At 55.5% G+C, this 18,970-nt stretch overlaps 1 protein-coding gene across 4 annotated transcripts; it reads left to right on the top strand.

Annotated features, from left to right (window-relative positions):
- Positions 1-536: 536 nt before the first annotated feature.
- CRYGN (crystallin gamma N) lies at positions 537-14,003 on the top strand. Of its 4 annotated transcripts, none has more exons than XM_058533567.1 (4): positions 537-744; positions 1,349-1,502; positions 9,589-9,837; positions 11,749-14,003. In XM_058533567.1, exons 2-4 carry the CDS (start codon positions 1,461-1,463, stop codon positions 11,896-11,898), a joined length of 441 nt encoding a protein of 146 aa, XP_058389550.1. In that variant the 5' UTR covers positions 537-744; positions 1,349-1,460; the 3' UTR covers positions 11,899-14,003. The 4 variants fall into 4 exon arrangements, with proteins under 4 accessions (XP_058389550.1, XP_058389543.1, XP_058389535.1 ...); XM_058533560.1 differs by lacking the exon at positions 537-744 and adding an exon at positions 857-970; XM_058533552.1 differs by lacking the exon at positions 537-744 and adding an exon at positions 857-1,070.
- Positions 14,004-18,970: the final 4,967 nt, after the last annotated feature.

Raw genomic sequence — 18,970 nt, 5'->3', positions numbered from 1 at the left:
ACCCTAATCCGACACCTCCACCCCACCCCCTAGACCTCGGGCCCCTCTTCTGGGAGGGAGTTGTGTTCTCGCCTCCTAGAAGTGGACTTGAATAGGGCAGAGTGGGGAACCCTGGGTGGGTGGGGCCTGACGCTGAGCAGACCGGAGGGTGTTTTCGCCCCTCTTCCCAGACGGTTCCGGTTCCGGGGGTCCACAGACAGACTCCTTGGAAGGGCACGGATTCTGCTAAAGGAGCTCCCTCCCTCCCACCAGCGTCCAGCGTCCAGAGGGCGCAGGCTCCGTCCCGGAGCGGCCGATGCGCTTTCTGGGCACACGCTCCGCCCAGCCCAGCCGCACCCTGGCGGTGCACTGGCCATCACTGCCCCATTGGTGTGCTTGCCTTCCTTCACTCGTTCGTTCATTCATTCATTCCTCACGCGCGCTCCCCGAGCCCACCAGGACAGGCGCCCCCCAGGTGTGGGAGGCAGAGATGAGGAAGGTGAGGGTCCTGCCTGGGAGGAGCACAGACCACCGGGGAAGCACACAACTCGGAGAAGTGGCTCTCCAGGGAGCGGCGGTGAACTTCCCGCTGTACCAGCGGGATCAAGCAGAAGGAGCTTCCCTCCCGTTACCGTCTCTCTGCAGGACCTCGGTTAACTTGAGGATCAAGCAAGACTAGAGCTGCAGCAATATTAGGGGATGCACATGCTTGGGCCCAGCACATCCACGTCTCACCCTCCAGAGCTGGCCCATCTCTGAGCTTTTGTATGCTAAGTGTTTCCAACTTTGTATTCACTTGTGAAATCTTTTGAGCACCTCCTCCCTACCAGCAGCTCTTCCGTGCTTGTGCTCATGCTTGTGCTCATGCTCAGAGCTGAGGATACAGCGATGGAGAGGGGCCCATCCTCTGCGCTCTGCAGTGGCCCTACAGAGAGGAGGGGTCCTGGGCACCAGGGGGTGACACCTAAGCTGAGACCAGGGGATGCCTCCGGTGAGCCCAGCTCAAGGAGAGGAGAGTGAGGTGTTCCAAGCTGGAGCAGAGAGCGTAGGGGGAGGGGAGTTTAGCCATGAACCTGGATGAAGCTGGAGAGGTAAGGGGGACCAGACCATTAGGCCCTGGGGAGCCCAGTTCAGGAGCTTGGACTTCACCCCAGGACCAGGCCACCCATGAGATGAGTGGGTTCCCGGGCACAGGATTTAAGGAGGTGCTCGCCCTCGGGGACCTGCTTTCCCTGAAGGACTGCGGGAGCCATGGAGGAACTTTAGGCAGGAAAGTGAAAGGATCAGATTTTAGGTTGTAAAAGATTACTCAGATCAGGGAGGGACCCAGAAGCCCCTACTGTTTGTAATGTTTTATTTCTTAAACTAGGAGGTACATCCACTGCTGTTGACACTTTGTCTGCCTGAAATGATTCATAATTTAGAAAGAGAGAGGCCACTGTCACTGCTGAGTGGAGAATGGACTGGAGGGGCCAGAACGGATGCCAGGAACCCCCTGCTGGGAGGCTCCTGCCACAGCTGAGGTGAGCGCTGATGGCACCTGGAACTAGGCAGGGGGTTTGGAGAGAGAGAGGTGGGGGAGTGGACAGAACTTGGGGATCGTGTGATGGGGCTGGAGGCAACGATGACACCTGACTTTGGCTGAGTAATGGAGCGGGAGGACGATGGTGACCAGGAGGAAGCACAAATTTTAGGGAGGAGCAGTTGGATGGGAGGTGGCAGTGTCCATCTCCTTGGACATGTGGCTCTCGGTTCAGGAGGCTGTGGGAGAGGCAGGGATGCGGGGTGCTCAAAGCCACGCAGTGGGTAGGATTGTGGGGGGGGGGTGGGAGGCCGCAGGGCAAAGTCCAGGGGCTTCAACATGGTGGGTAGGGAGAGGAGCCTGGAGAGGAGACCTAGACTGAACAGAAGAGGCTAGGGAAACCAAGGATGTCAGTGTCACGGAAGTAAGAGGATCATAAGAGAGTGGAAATGACCCCAAGCTGCCAGGACTTCGTGAAAGGGTCTGTTGTATTCTGGTGACGGCTTCCTGTGTTCTCACCTCCACTGTCCCACTACTGCCTCCATTTCTGACCCTCCCTACCCAAATTCTGACCTTCTGCCATGCTGCAGCTCAAATACATCCTATCCAGGGGGATAAAGTCCTCACTGATGTATGTGCTTTGATTTGGGGGGAGCATTCACTGTTTGTGCCAGCCCCCTTAACCCTCAATTCAAACGGTCTTTCATTATTTCCCGAGTGCTTTCACAGCCAGGTTGTAATTCCCTAGGGTAGGAGCATGGCCACCTCCACCTGTCCTCATCAATCTTGCTGTGTGATGAGCACACACCTGAGGAGGGAGACAGTGACTTCCACGTCATTCCATGTTTGGCCAGTAAGCTGCGCTCCAAAGAGAGGATGCTGGGCATGGCCAGCTGTGGGAGGCAGAAGCACCTGGCCTCAGTTTGGGCGGAAGCGCTGTGCCCCCAGGCTATTCATGTGCTCTGGAAACTCCCAGTCCAAGAAACTAACAAAAATGGCTTCCAGGCCAGTGGCCCAAGCCACAACTGGGAAAAGGTCTTTACAATGCACACACACCACAAAGGAATAGGTGACAGGTTAACATAAACACAAAACAAAGGAACAGATAACAGGTTAACAGACACACACACATCAATCAGGAAAAACTCAGAAAAAATGGGCAAAGGATACGAACAAGCAGTTTACAGCAGAGCACACCCAAAGGGACAAGGCACATACGGACAGATGCCGAGCAGCTGGACACAAATCCACCGTGGGTGCGTCTGCAGGTCCGTAGGGCCCCCTGGAAAGCTCTGCTGCATCATTGGAGTTGAGGTCAGCTCAGGCTTCACTCAGCAATTTCATACAAAGGTGTGGATTCCAAAGGGGGCAGGCTTGGCCCGCAGGGGCATTTGGAAATTTGAGAGTGTTTCCATGCGTCAGAATGATGGAGGAGGGGCAGGCCTTTTGTGGGCAGGGCCCAGGGGCACTTGGTATCCTGCAACATGCAATGAGGAACTGTCCCACGATGTCACCCATTAACACACAGTATTCTTTGACTGGTTCTAATATACACTGAATTTTCCTAGTATGCAATTTACTAGCTAAATAGTTGGAAGATTTTACTTAGTTTTCTGAGCAACTTTACCAAGAGTTATTCATTCGCCATTTCAGAAACTGGGGTCGCTAACAACAAAATAACAAATTTCAGAAGGATATACACATACAATGTTGCCACGCCATAAAAATATATATTTTTACAGATACACAAATAGACATTAAAGATATGAAAACATGCAAAGAAATAATAAACACAAAAATCAGGATAGTGGGCATTTCTAGAGAGAGAAGTCTTCCAATGACTTCTTTCTTTAAAGAAAAAATCAACCTGACATGAACATGGCACATGTTAAGATTTGACAAACTTGGGTAATGGATGTGATTGTTCCTTTTATTATTCTCTAAACTTCTCTATGCTCTAAATTACTCAAAAAGGGGAGAAACTTGACAAAAACAAGAGTTGGGAGGATGGAGGCAGACAGGTGGGCACTGAATCAGCCCATGCTCGGCAACTCTCCAACACTGCACTGAGCAGCTACTGGCAGCTGAGGGTTGCACATCATTGAGATTTTCTCAGCCCTGATCCTTCTTCCACTGTCACCACATTTACTCTGAGCCCAGTCCCCTAGCATTTTGTCCCCAGCTAGCAGTCATATATGGCTTAGGATCTCCCCTATTTCAAGGTACATTTTAACAGTGCGCTATTGAAGATGACTCACTCAAAGAAATGACTCTCTAATGGTGAGGTTTTGCTAGCCTTGAACTGGCATATGTGTGTAGCTATTGGGGGCAGGGGTTCTTCCTGGGCACAAATACATCATATGAATCTTGGTGTACCTGAACTCCTTATAATGAAAATCCTGGGTGAGAATTGAGATGTTGCATTGGGAATGGGAATGGAGGTTAAAGTGGCAGAAATCTTATGCACCTGTTCATTTTTTCCGTTTTTTTTTTGTGAAGAAGATCAGCCCTGAGCTAACATCCATGTTAATCCTCCTCTTTTTGCTGAGGAAGCCCGGCTCTGAGCTAACATCTATTGCCAATCCTCCTCCTTTTTTTCCCCAAAGCCCCAGTAGATAGTTGTATGTCATAGTTGCACATCCTTCTAGTTGCTGTATGTGGGACGCGGCCTCAGCATGGCCAGAGAAGCGGTGCGTTGGTGCGCACCCGGGATCCGAACCCGGGCCGCCAGTAGTGGAGCGCATGCACTTAACCGCTAAGCCACAGGGCCGGCCCTGCACCTGTTCATTTTTACTGATTCTTTTAGTGAGGCTTGTGGCTGGTCATTTTTCATGTATACTTTGTAGAAAACACCCCAAATCACTGCTTCAGGACTTTTGTGTGTGTGTGTGAGGAAGATTGGCCCTGAGCTAACATCTGTGCCAGTCTTCCTCTATTTTGCATGTGAGTTGCTGCCACAGCATGGCTTGATGAGTGGTGTAGGTCCGAGCCCAGGATCTGAACCTATGAACCCTGGGCTGCTGTAGCAGAGCGTGTGAACTTAACCACTATGCCACCAGGCCGGCCCCCACTGCTTCTGTTATGAATTCTGCCCACATTGCCTGTGTACATTGTCTGTGGGGTCTGGCCCTGGTGCTGTAAAGACAAATACAAATTAAAAATAAGATGCTCCTAAAACCACAATGAGATACCACTGCACACCTATTAGAATGGCAAAAATCCAAAACACTGACAACACCAAATGCTGGCGAGGATGTGGAGCAACAGGAACTCTCATTCATTGCTGGTGGGAATGCAAAATGGTACAGCCACTCTGGAAGACAGTCTGGGGATTTCTTACAAAACTAGATACACTTTTACCATATGATCCAGAATATCTCTTTGGTATTTACCCAAAGGAGTTGAAAACTTATGTCCACACAAAAACCTGCACATGGATGCGTATAGCAGCTTTACTTATAATTGTCAAAACTTGGAAGCAACCAAGATGTCCTCAGTCAGTGGATGGATACATAAACTGTGGTACACCCAGACAATGGCATATAATTCAGCACTAAAAAGAAATGAGCTATCACGCCATGAAAAGACATGGAGGAAATCTAAATGTATATTAATAAGTGAAAGAAGCCGATTTGAAAAGGCCACGTACTGTATGATTCCAACTATATGACATTCTGGAAAAGGCAAAACTCTGGGGCCATAAAAAGATCAGTGGCTGCCAGGGACTAGGGGGAGGGAGGGATGAATGGGCAGAGCACAATGGATTTTTAGGGCAGAGAAACTACTCTGTATGATAGTGATAATGATAGATACACGTCATTATACATTTGCCGAAAACCCATAAAAGTATGGCACCCAGAGTGAGCCCTAATGTAAACCATGGACTCCAGGTGATAATAATGTGTCAATGTTGATTCATCAATTGTAACAAGTGTACCACGCTAGTGGGGGACGTTGATGGTGGGCGGGGCAGGGTGTATATGGGAACTTTCTGTACTTTTAGTTCAATTTTGCTATAAATCTAAAACTGCTCTAGAAAGTAAAGTCTACATTGAAAAAAAAAAAAGAGAGAGGCTTAATTTTCCAGTTGAAAATAGGGGAAGAGGGCCGGCCCCATGGCTTAGCGGTTAAGTGCGTGTGCTCTGCTGCTGGCGGCCCGGGTTCGGACCCCGGACGCGCACCAACGCACTGCTTCTCTGGCCATGCTGAGGCCGCGTCCCATGTACAGCAACTAGAAGGATGTGCAGCTATGACATACAACTATCTACTGGGGCTTTGGGGGAAAATAAATAAATAAAATTATTTTTAAAAAAAATGAAAATAAGGGAAGAGGCTTCTCCCTCTCCTTTTTCTTCCAGAATTTCTTTCTCTGTCCTCTTCACATGTGTGTACATCTTTTTCATGGTTAAATAAGCCTCTTGCCAATCTAGCAGCTGGGAATGTTTCCTCCAGGAGCTGGGAGCCAGCTCTTTGAAACATAATCATCCAAGATAATGCCCTGTCTCCCAGGTTCCTGGGAGGAGAGGGGCTTCACTTCAGCTGTCACCTTACTCTGAATTGCAGAGCCTATCTTTGGGCAGAAAGATATGAGGAAATTAGCCATTTTATCTTGAGAACACGTACATAATAAGCTGCATCTGCCTGACTGTACAGAAGGCTGAGGTTTCTTTGTCTCTGCATCTCTTGAGCCGACTGCCTGTGATGCATGGCATTCTGGTGTAATGCCTAGTCAACGACACAATGGTATTCTCTCCCTTCTACCTTTGTGGACAGGCTCTCTGGCTTGGGAGATTTTGTTTTATATTTCCCCAGCTGGGCTGGTGTCCAGAGGCAAACGTTGGAATGTGCTGTTTGGCCAGTGTGGATGCCTGTGCAGCAACAGCCAGGCCAGCCCCCTGGGGGGTCCTTGGGTGCAAGGGTGCCATGCAGGTTGCAGTGTATGCCCTCCTCCTTGGACAGCCTCCCAGAGCAGGGGCAAGGTCACCCCTGTGCCCCAAGAACTGCATGACCTCCTTTTCCTGGGCCTGAAGTGTTCCGTTTGTGAGGTGGTAATAAAAATATACTTTGCTGAGAGTAGAGAAGCAGCTCAGACCACCCTCCACCCCCCTCCTCCCCATCCACCAGGACCCACTGGCCCCTCCTCCTCACTGGCCCCCTCCTCCGTGAAGACCCCTGGGGCACTCCTGCTCAGAGCAGAGGAGCACTCTCTCCTTTGATCTCAGAGCTGGCCCCCAGCCCAGCTAACCACTCGTGTACACATCTCATCTCCCCAGCAATCTGGGTCTGCACATCTTGTGGGCTCAATGTTGACTCAGTTCACTCCACAAACAATCTCTGAGCCTCTGTTATGTGCCAAGAATTTCTGTGCCCTCAGAAAGTCTCACGCCGCAGTGGGGCTGCATGTTTCTGTAAACCCGTCCTTGTCGTCCAGGGTGGTCTGGGTGCAGAACACTGTGGCCCACCAGCTCAGGCAGGTCGGGTCAGGGTAGGTGACCCAGAAAGGGATCAAGGGTGAGCATTGACGGGGAAGGGGGACACATGGTCATTCCTCACAGCAAGACGGCAGGAGCAGAGGCAGAAGGTGAGGACCACCACCTGGCCTAGAGACGTGAGGGGCGGGCCAGCAGTTGGGTGTTATTAGAGCAGAAAGTTTAAGGTGGGGCTGGGAGCTAAGACCAGGGCTGCAGGCAGGAGAGTGGTCAATGGCTGTCGTTTTTGTCCCCCGGGAGCATGGCTCCATCCTTGGTCCAGAAAAAGACCTCGGTAACAGTGTGAGTCTGCGTAACCAGGTGAGTGGACGGGGAGGTCAGGGAAGGGGGAAGGCGGGAGGCTGAGGGGCGCACCGCGGGAGAAGGGGAGGACTAGAGACCCCCCAGGGCAGAGGGGAGTGAGTGGGGCCGTGTGGGGGGGTGTGTGTGTGTGTGTGTGTGAGTGAAAAGACCGTGGGCAGGAGCGGGGTGCACGGCGGGGCTCCCGGCGCCCCGGGATGCCCGACAGCACTACCGCCGGCCCAGCAGATCCTTTGTCCGGGGCGGCGCTGACCCAGCAGGGCGCCACCCGCTGTATCTGGCCCCCCCGCCCCCGGGCCTCGCCAGGAGGGGCGCACCGTGGCGCAGCGCTTGGGGCAGGTGAGTGCGGCTCTCTCTCGGCCAGCCCCCAGGAAATCGCCCGGGCCCTGGGGCGAGGTCCCGAGGCAGCCCCCCTCTCATTGCTCTTTGTACTCGGGATTGGGGTGGGCAAACTTGCTTGGCACCCTTCGCCCTCTGCGTCTGACCAACTGGAGCAAAGCCGGCTAAATTCCGTTAACCAAATGGGGCAGCCTGGCCCTGGCGGAGAGCCTCTCTGGCCTCCCTCTCCCACCCCCTAGCATTGGCTCTGGGACACCAACCAGGCCCCTCAAGTCCAGAGCTGGGAGGGTGGTCAGACCTGAGGGGGTTCTTGGTTGGGGTGGGGGAGCCTTGACTTGTCCTGCAGCCCGGGGCCCCACTGCTGTCTCTTCTTTGCCTGAGACTGATCTAAAGGGGGCTTCTCCTTCCTCAGGATCTCCTCAGGGGCACTCCGGGCTGGTTCTCGGCAAAATGTTGAGATTTGAGGGACCTTCAAATCCTGTGGGTGACCAGTTCTCCCTGAATATCTCCTGGGGGGAGGGGAGGCTCCTGACCAGACCTGTCTTGCGCAGGGAGGGTGGCAAATTTGGATCTCTCTCCCCTTCTCTCTCTGCCTCTCCCAGCTAATCTGATACAGTCCTTGGTCTCCAGGGGCTACATTCAAGGTTAGTGGGTCGGAGCATTACTGGATCAGTCTGCATTGGCTAGGTTGTGCTTCAGTAACAATCAACCCCAAGGGCTCACATCCATCGTGGTCCGCACAGCCTCCCCTGTGCCCCGGAGGGACACCTTGGTAACAGCAGAGGGAAGGGAGAGCCAGGAAGTCGTGCCTGGCTCTCAAAGCTTCTACTCTGAGGGGCCTAGAGGGCAGTTCTGCCATCTGTGACAGCACAAATGACAACCACAGTTACCAGGCCCCAGGCAACATTATTTGTACTTAGCCAGGGCACTTCTAGGAGCACAATTCTTGAAACCCAAAGAGTTATTGAATGGTTGGAATTGTAGGTTCCACAGCAGAAAGAGAGTTTTGGGGTTGATATGGTTTGGGGACAAGGAGAACCTGTCAGTGCTACATTGCCATAGGACACAGTGTCTGAACTGACTGCTGGGTTGGTAAATTTCCACATCTGACACACGCCCGTCACCCAAAGGAGTGGCCTAATAAACAAGGGGACGGGTTACATTGAAAAAGCACTCTTTTGAGCCATTAATCCCGCGCCAGGCCCTGACTTGTCTCCAGTGGATTCAGTCTCTTGAGTTAAGGGGCCTGATCCCAGGAACCTGACTTTCTGAAAACTAAATGTTCGGTTATGATGGCGGGGTTGTGGGTGAAATGTTTTCTCCTGAAAACATTTCCTTGGATGTTATGTTTTAACATTAAACAAAAATTGAGTTTAAAAAATGCAGTGGGAGTTTGAAAAGAGCCTGTTTTCAAATGGGCCCCCTGGGGCAGGCCGTGTGGCTTAGTGGTTGAGTTTGGCAAGCTCCTGCTTCAGCTGCCTGGGGTCGGATCCCAGGTGTGGACCTACACACCACTCATCAAGCCATGCTGTGGCGGCATCCCACATACAAAATAGAGGAAGATGGGCACAGATGTTAGCTCAGGGCCAATATTCCTCAAGCAAAAAGAGGAAGATTGGCAACAGATGTTAGCTAAGGGCCAATCTTCCTCACCAAAAAAAAAAGGGGGGGGGCCCTGGATGAGGGGAAATCCCTGTCCCCAGCTATCTTCTGAAATGTGCTCAACCCCCAGCCCCCTGGGGTTAGGAGGGCGGGGCACTGGATCTGACCTCAGCCCGACAGCCCTGCATTCTTTCACCCAGTCAACAAACAGTGTTAGGCACCTACTGTGCGCAGCAGGTCTGGGCTTCAGTGGCCCGTGAGTCGGGGTTCAGTGGAGGGTGTTGGGCCCTAGGATTCCCTTCCCAAAACTGAAGGAGAGAAGCCCCTGACCCCACACCCTCTAACCCGCCTTTCTAGATCACTCTCTATGAGGGCAAGCACTTCACGGGGCGGAAGCTGGAGGTCTTTGGGGACTGTGACAACTTCCAGGACCGAGGATTTATGAACCGGGTGAACTCCATCCACGTAGAGAGTGGAGCCTGGGTCTGCTTCGACCACCCTGACTTCCGGGGCCAGCAGTTCATCCTGGAGCACGGTGACTACCCTGACTTCTTCCGCTGGAACGGCCACAATGACCACATGGGCTCCTGTCGGCCTGCGGGCATGGTGAGTGGGCCACGCCTCCTGGGGGCTTTCTGCTGGAGTGACCGAGGATCAGTCCTGGTCAGACAAGGGACAAGTAATCAGGGAGCCTGGCCCTCCCAGCTGTAAGATCTGACGAGGCCGTGGGATCTTTAAGACGGAGAGATGTCCCCACACAGACCCAGCCACTCCCATGTGTGTGGGATGGTGTGCGGACCTTCTTGCTGAATTTTCCATTTAAAACGCTGTTGGAAATATTAGAAGTTTGGATGTGCAACCTGTTGGGGGAGCATTTAGGGAAAGAAAGGCTGATTTGGGCCTGGTGTATCCACCGTGCTGCTCATCTTGTAGTGCTTTTCAGACTTTGATACTCTGATCGGGGAATGTCTGATGGAGGAAGCTTAGGTCACCGGCCAGTCCTCGGGAATTTGGGGGCAGGTCCCTTGGAGCTACACAGGTGGCTGCCATCTCACAGCATAGCCCAGTGTGTGTCGGGAGAGCAAATGAGGGGTGTCACCACCCATGGCAAAGGACTGTGTTTGTCTAGTTGCCCTGCAGTGGGATTTGAGGGCTGGGCATTCCCACTACTTAGGATTCTCTCAAGTCACAAGCCCTGTCTGACCTGCTGTGAGTTCTGGATGACCAGGTGGGAAACGGCTGATTGCTGAACCAGTGAGCAGCTCCCATCAGAGAGTCTCAGCCGGGGTCTGCAAAAGGACCCTCCCCCGCCCCTCCCCCTGGACGTGGGGGCCAGGGGGTGCTGGTGAACATCTGAGGAACCCCAGGGAAGGGGCCTCTTGTGTGGGGCCCCCTGTCTTTTCTACATGGGTTGCAAGACCAGCTGGACTTTGGCATCTGAGATTGTAAAAATACTTTTGTAGTATTTTCACCAGGCCATGGACATTTGGAAAAAGGAATTAACATGAGGGGCCAGCCCAGTGGCGCAAGTGGTTAAGTGCACGCGCTCCGCTGCCGCAGCCCAGGGTTCTCTGGTTCGGATCCCTGAGCGCACCGACGCACCGCTTGTCAAGCCATGCTGTGGCGGCGTCCCATATAAAGTGGAGGAAGATGGGCACGGATGTTAGCCCAGGGCCAGTCTTCCTCAGCAAAAAGAGGAGGATTGGCAGATGTTAGCACAGGGCTGATCTGCCTCAAAAAAAAAAAAAAAAAGGAATTAACATGGCCCCAGATCTTGCAAAATGCTATTTATATGAGGAATATCCTAGGTATCTTTCAAATGCTGCTCTCAGAAGAGCTATCCTGGGGCAGCTACGTCGTGGACCTAACCCCCACTGGCGCCAGAGCCCGTCGGGAGCTGGCTCTACTCTGTCTTGGAAACACGGGGAGTCTTATAGGGAGATGCATGTCCTCATCCCAGTGAGCCAGCAGGGATTTCACCAAACGAGAGCTCTGTTGTTTTAGATTTTTGGCTTCATGTTTTAATAAAAGGTTCTATTACAGTTTATAAAATATTATCGTTTAAAGTCTTGCCCGTGGACTGTGGCCCAGGGCAGGAGCGGGGGCAGTGAAGGGCAGAGGAACGTGCTGGTGTGGCTGGGTAGGGGTCCAGGAGGGAGCCCAGTGACCCAGGGCTGGCCCTGGTCAGAGCGCAGCCGCTGTCCCCCGGGCAGTCTGGCCCTCTCTGACCCTTGGATTCTTTAGCTGAAGAAAGAGGAGATTGGACCAGTTCAGGGGCTCTGGAGCTTTTTAAAGTAATAGAACCCTTTTATCCAACCAAGTCTCATGTGCAAGACCAAGCAGAAGTGCTGGCTCAAGGTGCTCGTGTGGGTGGGAGGCGCTCGTGGGCCCCCCAGGCCAGGAACTCCTGGGTGCCCAGAGCCCTGGGTGATTCCTGCCCACACGGGCTTCTGTTTTCGGGGAGGGAAACAGCGCTGTTTGCCTTCCTTCCTTCCTCCACTCATGTGGGGCCTGCAGCACGGGGAGCATTTCCGCCTGGAAGTCTTCGAGGGCTGCAACTTCACGGGCCCGTGCCTGGAGTTCCAGGATGACTGCCCCTTCCTTCAGAGTCGGGGCTGGGCCAAGAGCTGCGTCAACGTCATCAAGGTGTACGGGGACGGAGCATGAGTAGCGGCCCCGCTGGGCCCCGCACGGCCAGGTATGGGGAGGCTGCTGGGGTGGGTCAGACCCCAGCAGCTGGGCAGCGTGTCCCCTGCCCCAGAGGCCCTTCCCCTCCCTCAGGTGCCTCCTCTGCCTCAATCAAGCAGTGGGGTGGCTTCCTCCATGGCCCAGGAAGGCCAGGGTGAGGGGACTCGGGGCCCCTGAGGCAGCCCTGAAGGAGATGCCCTCCATGGCCGGAGCGGAGGTGGAGGACACTGTGCAGACTAGCGGCTCTCTGTGACTGGGCTGAGCTCACAGACTGCACTCGGTCTTCTTGAGCTGGGGAAGCCTGCTCTGAGAAGGGTGGCTCTGCCCACCCTGCGCACCCCTTACTTACCCAGCAAAGCGGAACCCTGAACTGGACCTTTCCTGCCAAGCGGGCAAACTCCCGCCATGCTGGCCTCCCGGGGGGATGGGCATCAGGGCAGCTCACTTCTGGTGGACGGACAGTGGTGAGGGGGTTTTGCCCGGGCCAGAGGGGCTTGTCTGCACGGCTCCAAGAGAGCTGTCAGGCCTGTGCTTGCCTGTGCTTCTGTTGGCTCTTGCACACTCGGTTCCTTCCATTAGTAAGGGCAGTCTCTACGCCCATCGTGCACGCCCCCATTGTGCAAAGCTTCACAGCCCCTGCACCCACTCAAGTTGGCCATCTCTTCTTCCTCCCATCCAACCCATCTGGGTGGATAGTGTTGCTCCATTTTACAGAGGAGCAAGCTGAGGCTCAGAAAGTTACCTCTGCCGGCTTGTGAGTGGCAGAGCTGGGACTGCAGCCAGGCCTTTGGCTTCAAGTCAGACTGTTGTCCCTGATCTAGAGCCTCCCCAGACCTCAGCCCCATCCCCCCAGGAGGAGAGCCCCCCGGTGGGTTCCAAGAGCCTGGCTCCTGTCGCAGCAGCTAAGGGATCCATTTGCTGTCTGTGTGCCTGAGGTACGGGATCCAGGAGCATTACAAAGGGTGCGAGTGAGTGGTTGTGGGAGGGACTGAATGAAGACGGTGGCTGAGCCAGAGGAAGAACTGTATCCCCACCTTCCCCCAGGCAGCCTGAGGTTGCCTGCTGTGCCCAGGCCCCCCAACCCAGGAGTCTCTTCCTTTCCAGAGTCCCAGAGGGACTCTGCTCTCTTCCTGCTATATCTCTGTCCCTCTGGTTCTCTCCAGGATTCTTTTTCTCACGTCTGCTGTGCTCTGCCTTTCTGAAATGCCATGTTTGCCCTAATGTGATGGCATCTGGGAATCTGGGGGTAGAATTCCAAAACAACAATTTACCTGGAAAACCACTGGCTAGATTGTGTCTCAGGAGGCCAAAGTCATACCTTTGCGTGGAAAGTGTCCTGAGACCCTAGACACAATCCCCCAACACCCACCCTGGGGGGACACCAGGGCTTGTTTAGAAACCAGGTGGAAGGTAGAAACTAAGAGTTTTGACTGTATGGTGTGCACTTTACCTACAAGGATACAGAGGTCAGAGGGGTGAGGAGTCTGCTGGAGGCTGCACGTGGTGGACCCCACATTTGGACCTGGGGCTCTGCTCAACTCCCCATGGAGCCCTCATCTTTTGCCTTCTGCGACTTTAACTTGTAAAAAAAAAAATTTAAGCCTTTGGCCAGGAGAAGCTGCAGGATGGATCACCTGGTCTGGACAGGACCTGCTTCGAGGACTTTCCTGGGGTTGGAGCGGGGCAGGGAGGTGCAAGGCAGGTCTCCCCACCACATCCCAGGTGCCAGGAGTCGTTTTCCTCTGGGGCCCGTGTCAGCTCAGGAATGACCTCTCCCCACAGATCTGTGTCCGGGGGGACTTGGAGGGAAATGTGCCAGCATTGTGCTCCTCCCTCCTGCCCTCCCCCAAGGGCACGGTCCTCGTGCTGATGTAGACCAGCCATGCCCCTTCCTCCCTTCCTCTTCTTCCTTTTGGGGACACCCATGCATGTTCTGGGGTGGCCCATGACACTGCTTGGGGGTATTTCCCAGCTCTGTGAGATAGGGAGGAATGAGCCCATTCCCTCAGAGGTGCCTCAGGCCTCACTGCAGCTGTGGGCATGGGGCATGGGAGTGGGGAGAGGGGTCAGGGGCAAGGGTGTGCTGTGGGCATGAGGAGGCTGTGGGCATGGGGGGCAGGTGGGGAGCACAGGGGGGAGTCATGGACATGGGGAGGCGGGGGCGTTCTGTGGGCATGGGGAGAGGCACTGTGGGTGTGGGGGGGCCGGGCTGGACCAGGCCTGCCCTGAGCTCCGGGCAGGTGCTCCCTGCTCCTTCACACGCTCGGCCTCTCTCTCTCCATGCTTGAGCCCTGACCCTCACACATTCTGCCACACACCAGATGCAGTGTCAGGATGGGGAGGAGAGGACCCACAGTGGCAGGAGAGGGGAGAGTGGGGCAAGCTGCCCTGAGCTGCTGGACGCAGTGGGCTGTGTGCCTTTGGGCAGTCACTCTCCTTCTCTGGGCCTCAGGCTGGGTGGGCTCACAAATTGAGTCTATGTCCCGTGGAGAAAAAGCTCCTTCAACAGCAGAGTGCCTTGGGGTCGGTGGGCAAGAACTGGTAAGGAAAAGTGGGGGTTCACTGCAAAGACAGGGTCAGAGCACCACCCCGCCTGGGCCAGAGGGACCCCATGACCAGATCTGGGTGTGTGGGCCCTTGGAGGCCCAGAGACTGAGCCCCGCTTTGCTTCCCAAGGCCAGCAGCCCCCTCCATGACTGAGAGAGAAAGCTGTTTTCCATCAGTGGTGAAAGTGAGAGAGAGGTCAGCAGTGAGGTGGCGAGGCCGGCCCTTGACCAGCAGTGGGGGTGGACAAGTTGGATTTGAGTCCCACTCTGGAGGGGCCAGCCCACATGCCTCTGGCCCTCACACTTCTAGCCCCTCAGCACAGGCTCTAGACCCTGCCTCCAGTGGGCAGTGGGTCCCCCTGGACCTTTTTCTGGTCCCTCCTCAGAGCTCCATGCTTGTCTCAGGGACGGTGGAAGGACAGAGTTGGGACAGCCATGCTCCCCAGCTGTCTGGAGGCCTCTCCCTGGACCACACCCCCTCCCCAGGTAGAGGCAACTCTCCCGGTCCCCCTTATCCTCCCCACTGCCCCTTCTAGAGAGAAACTTTCCTGATTGCCTGGGTGCCCTTCACCTGCAGCCCACGGGTGATGAAGGGCGGGGGCGTGTTCTCTCCACCCAGACCCAGGGCCAGGGCTCAGCCCCTCAAGGTGCTTGATAGACTAGTCTGGGTCCTTGTCTGCTATTTTTGCTCTCCGGGTTGTTAGCAGCTGCCCAGGAGCTGGGAGCTGTGGAAGCTGCAGCCCAGACTGCAGTGGGGAGGGAGGAAGGGCCCCCATTGGGACCAGAAGCTCCTCCTCCAGGCGTCTGCCTCCCCACGCCCATTTCCCACTGGAGTGGAAGCCCCACGGGGGCAGGAACCTGGGCGGGGGACTTATTTTGGAATCTCCAGGCCTAAAAAGTGCAGGTACACACATGAACTTGAGAGCATGCGCTGAATGAATGACTAGTAATTGGTCCCCATTCTGTGCCGGCACCTGATGCTGTCTATGCAAACAGTCCTTTCCGGGAGCAGGAAGGAGTGGCATGAGGGGCAGAGGGGGGATGAGGGTGGTCATGCATCCTGGAATCATGCCTGGCCCTTGTGATGAATATTCTGGACTGGTCAGTTTAAAACATCGACTTTTACTGTGCCCCCCTGGGCCCCAGCACTGACCCCAACACACGGGGCAATGAAAAGAGGGCAGGCAGAGGGAGAGGAAATAAGCCAAGAACAGGGCTGGGTGCCACGAGTGTTCCCGAGAGTGAAGGGGCTCTGCGGGGCGGGAGGGGTTCGGGCTGGCGGGCTGGCGCGCGGTGGGGGTGGGGGGTGGTGGTTCTTCTCTCCCAGCGGGGAAGGAAGGGGATGCGGGGCCTGCCGGGGGGCCGCGTGGCTCAGCACCCGCTCACCTGACCCGCCCCGCACTCTGGCCCTCGGTGGGTCCTGTACGAGGAGCCCAACTACCGCGGCCGCATGTACCTGGTGGAGCGCGGTGACTTCCGCAGCTTCTCTGACTGGGAGGCCCCCAGCGCGCGTGTCCAGTCCCTCCGCAGGGTGGTCAACTTCTTTTAGCCGGGCTGCCCGGGTCTGGCCAGGACAGTCTCTTCCCGGCCCACCTGGGACTGGGGACCGTGGGGAATAAAAGTCATAAAAGCAGAGAGCTGAGCGGGCCTGAGTGATTTCCCTGCCGCTTCCTGACGGCAAGACAGCCGGGTGGGGGCGCCCCAGGCCCTGGGCAGGAGGCTGGCAGGACTCCCCAGGGCAGAGCCGAGGGGACCGGGAAGGGTGGAGAGCACTGTGAGGCACCCACTGGGGCAACATTAGGGCTGGAAGGGGCCTATAGGTCATGGAGTCCAAACCTTTCATTTTACACATGACCCAGTGGGAGTGATGGCCTTGGGTCCCAGAGCAAGCTCCTGGTGGAGCCAGGAGGGAGCCAGGGTGCTTCCTGTGACCCCGGGACCCCCGGGCCACTTAGGGGAGAACGAGAGGGCAAAAGTGATGGGGAGAGGGGAAAGGACCAGGGGCAGTGATGGGGGAGGGGGCGGGGGACTCCAGGGTCTTCTTCCTCTGGGCTGTGCCTCTCCCTGACTCCGTGTGGGGGGCTGCCAGGCCACGTGGTCTGCTCTGCAGCCAAAAGCCTGACCCAGGGTTGGTGAGTCTGTATCTCCAGCAGATCTTGCCTCAGGGTTTACAAGGGAGGCCCCTCTGAAAAGATAGGCTGGACCCCAGGGACACATCCGCCTCTTACGCCCTGTAAAGAGAGAGAAATGGTGGTGGTGGTCGGGAGACCTGGAGGGAGCTTTCAGGGCTGAAAGGGGCGTGGAGCATGCGCTCCAACCCCCAGCCACTCCCACAGCTGGGCAGACCCAGGGCCCAGGCTCCCTTCACCCCCGAGGGTGAATCCGCGGAACTTCTTTGAGGCCTGGGCCCTCTCCAGGACCCTGGGTCCACCCTGTTGGGGGTGGGTTGGATGGGATGGCACCGCCCTAGGGGGAGAAGGAGGGGGGAGCCTGTCCTGGGAGGTGGTGGGATTTCTGGGAATAAGAGAGTCCTCCCACCCAGCACCTCCCCACCCACATTTCAGTGTCCAGCCTCCCCTCCCCAGTGAGAGGGGACAGGAACCTGCTGGACACTGGGGTGTCCCAGGTAACTCCTGCACCTGCCCAGAGCCGCTACCAGCATCTTGAACCACAGAGCAGCCTGGACTGACTGACCCTGGCTGTTCAGATGGAGATGGATGTGCTCCTCGGAGAGGAAGGCTTGGCTGGTGTCCTCTCCTGCGGGCCGGGCTCCTAGGAACACAAGGGCACTGGACACCTGGACAGGGTTCATGCAGATGGGGAGCCCAGCGATGTCTACTCCCGACCAGGCACAGAGCAAGTTCCCTGGATGCAAGAGGCATCAGGGGTTGGGACAGCGTGAAGCACCCACCAGCGTTCTCACCATCGGATCAAGCTCATGGTCCAGCTTTTCAGACCCGCACACTCTGTGATCCTGGGGTCCCCTGTCCCCCATGACTGGCCTCTGCCTGTCCATGCCATCTCCCACTCCCACCTCACCATATATCTAGCTGTGCTTTTCCGAGTAGGTGAGGGTCCCTACTGGGAAGGACCCCCTTGCACTGGCCACTCCCTCAGGACCCTCGTGGGAAAGTACTTGAATCTGGAGTCGGACAGGCTGGGTGGTGGTAAGAATGGAACCCTGAGTTTAGGGAGGGAAAACAGGGCCTCTGAAAGAAAACAAACCCAAAAATCGCAGGAGATGGATTCTGCCACAGGGCCTGAGTGTGGAAGAGACTAGAGTGGCTGTCACAGTGGAGCGTGAGGTGACAGTTGCCCCAGTTCCCGGGTCCCTCCCACCCCCATCCCCTTCTCCTCCACAGAGACAGAAATGGGAAAAGGGCTCCCATCAAGGGCTCCCCCCCTTCACCCAGGACGACGCCCACCAAGAGCTGGGTGGCAAAGGCATAGGGGCCCCCGTGAGTCTGCTGTGGGACCCTGTAAGCAGAGAAATTACACCCCTGGGCGACCGTCCACCCTGCCTGGGGAAGCGGGAGGGCTGCCCTTCTGCCATTTGTAGATGGGGTCCACAAAGTGTGCTCTCTACCCCCAGTGCCCCTCACTCCAACCCAGAGAACAGAGCTGGGAACGGAGGGCTGCCAGGTGCGGCGGCTCCGTCCATCCAGCCCCTCCCTCCACAAGAGGGTTCAGAGCAAGAATTTGAAGAAACCACCGCAAAACTAACAGCAAACCCGCTCAAGTCTCTAAGCCCGGAACAAATCGACATTTAAACATATTGTCACTGTGTCTGATCGGGAAGAGCGTTTGTTTAAAACCGTGCTCTTGTTTTTCGTTTCTCTGCCAGTTTGTTCAGGGACAGGGAGCTTCCTGTGTGAGCTCAGCCACACTGTCCCCATGTGTGGGAGGCCCTGCCCAAGGCCAGGACTCCGTCCCTGCTCGCCTGGTCTTTCCTGACCCCCAGCCCCTCAAACCTCCACACTGGGTCTGGGAAAGGAGGGTCAGCAGGTCCAGCTGGCCCCGGGCCTCTAAGACCTCACACCCCTTACCCCTTGTTGACGATGATGATGATACCATCGAGCATTTATTTTATGTACTGACTTTATGCCAAGCTCTGTATTGGTGGAATCTATGTCATTTTACTGATTATGTACAATAACACCAAGATCGTGATACACTGATTATCACCACTACAAATGAGCAGAGCTAGACACAGACAGGTTAAGCAGCTTGCCCAAGGTCACATAGCAGTCAGGATTCAACCCAGGTCTGGCTGATCCCTTTGTTCCCAGCCTCTCTACTGCACTGCACCACGCATTTGCATGTATAGGTGTATTTTACATTGTTAAAATAATAGTAACCCCACCCAGTAGCAATTGCACACTCAAAGCATTGTCCCCTGCATCACCTCATACAGACTCCCTGTGGCCTGTGAGGAAGGGATCCAGGCATCCTTACCCTGGACGGAGGCACATGGGGAGAGGCAGGATCTGCCTTCTCCACTCACT

The sequence above is a fragment of the Diceros bicornis genome, chromosome 3 (genome assembly GCF_020826845.1).
Source record: "Diceros bicornis minor isolate mBicDic1 chromosome 3, mDicBic1.mat.cur, whole genome shotgun sequence".
NCBI lineage: Eukaryota > Metazoa > Chordata > Mammalia > Perissodactyla > Rhinocerotidae > Diceros > Diceros bicornis.
Note: the sequence above shows the minus strand (reverse complement) of the source record. Positions and strands in the feature narration are given on the sequence as shown.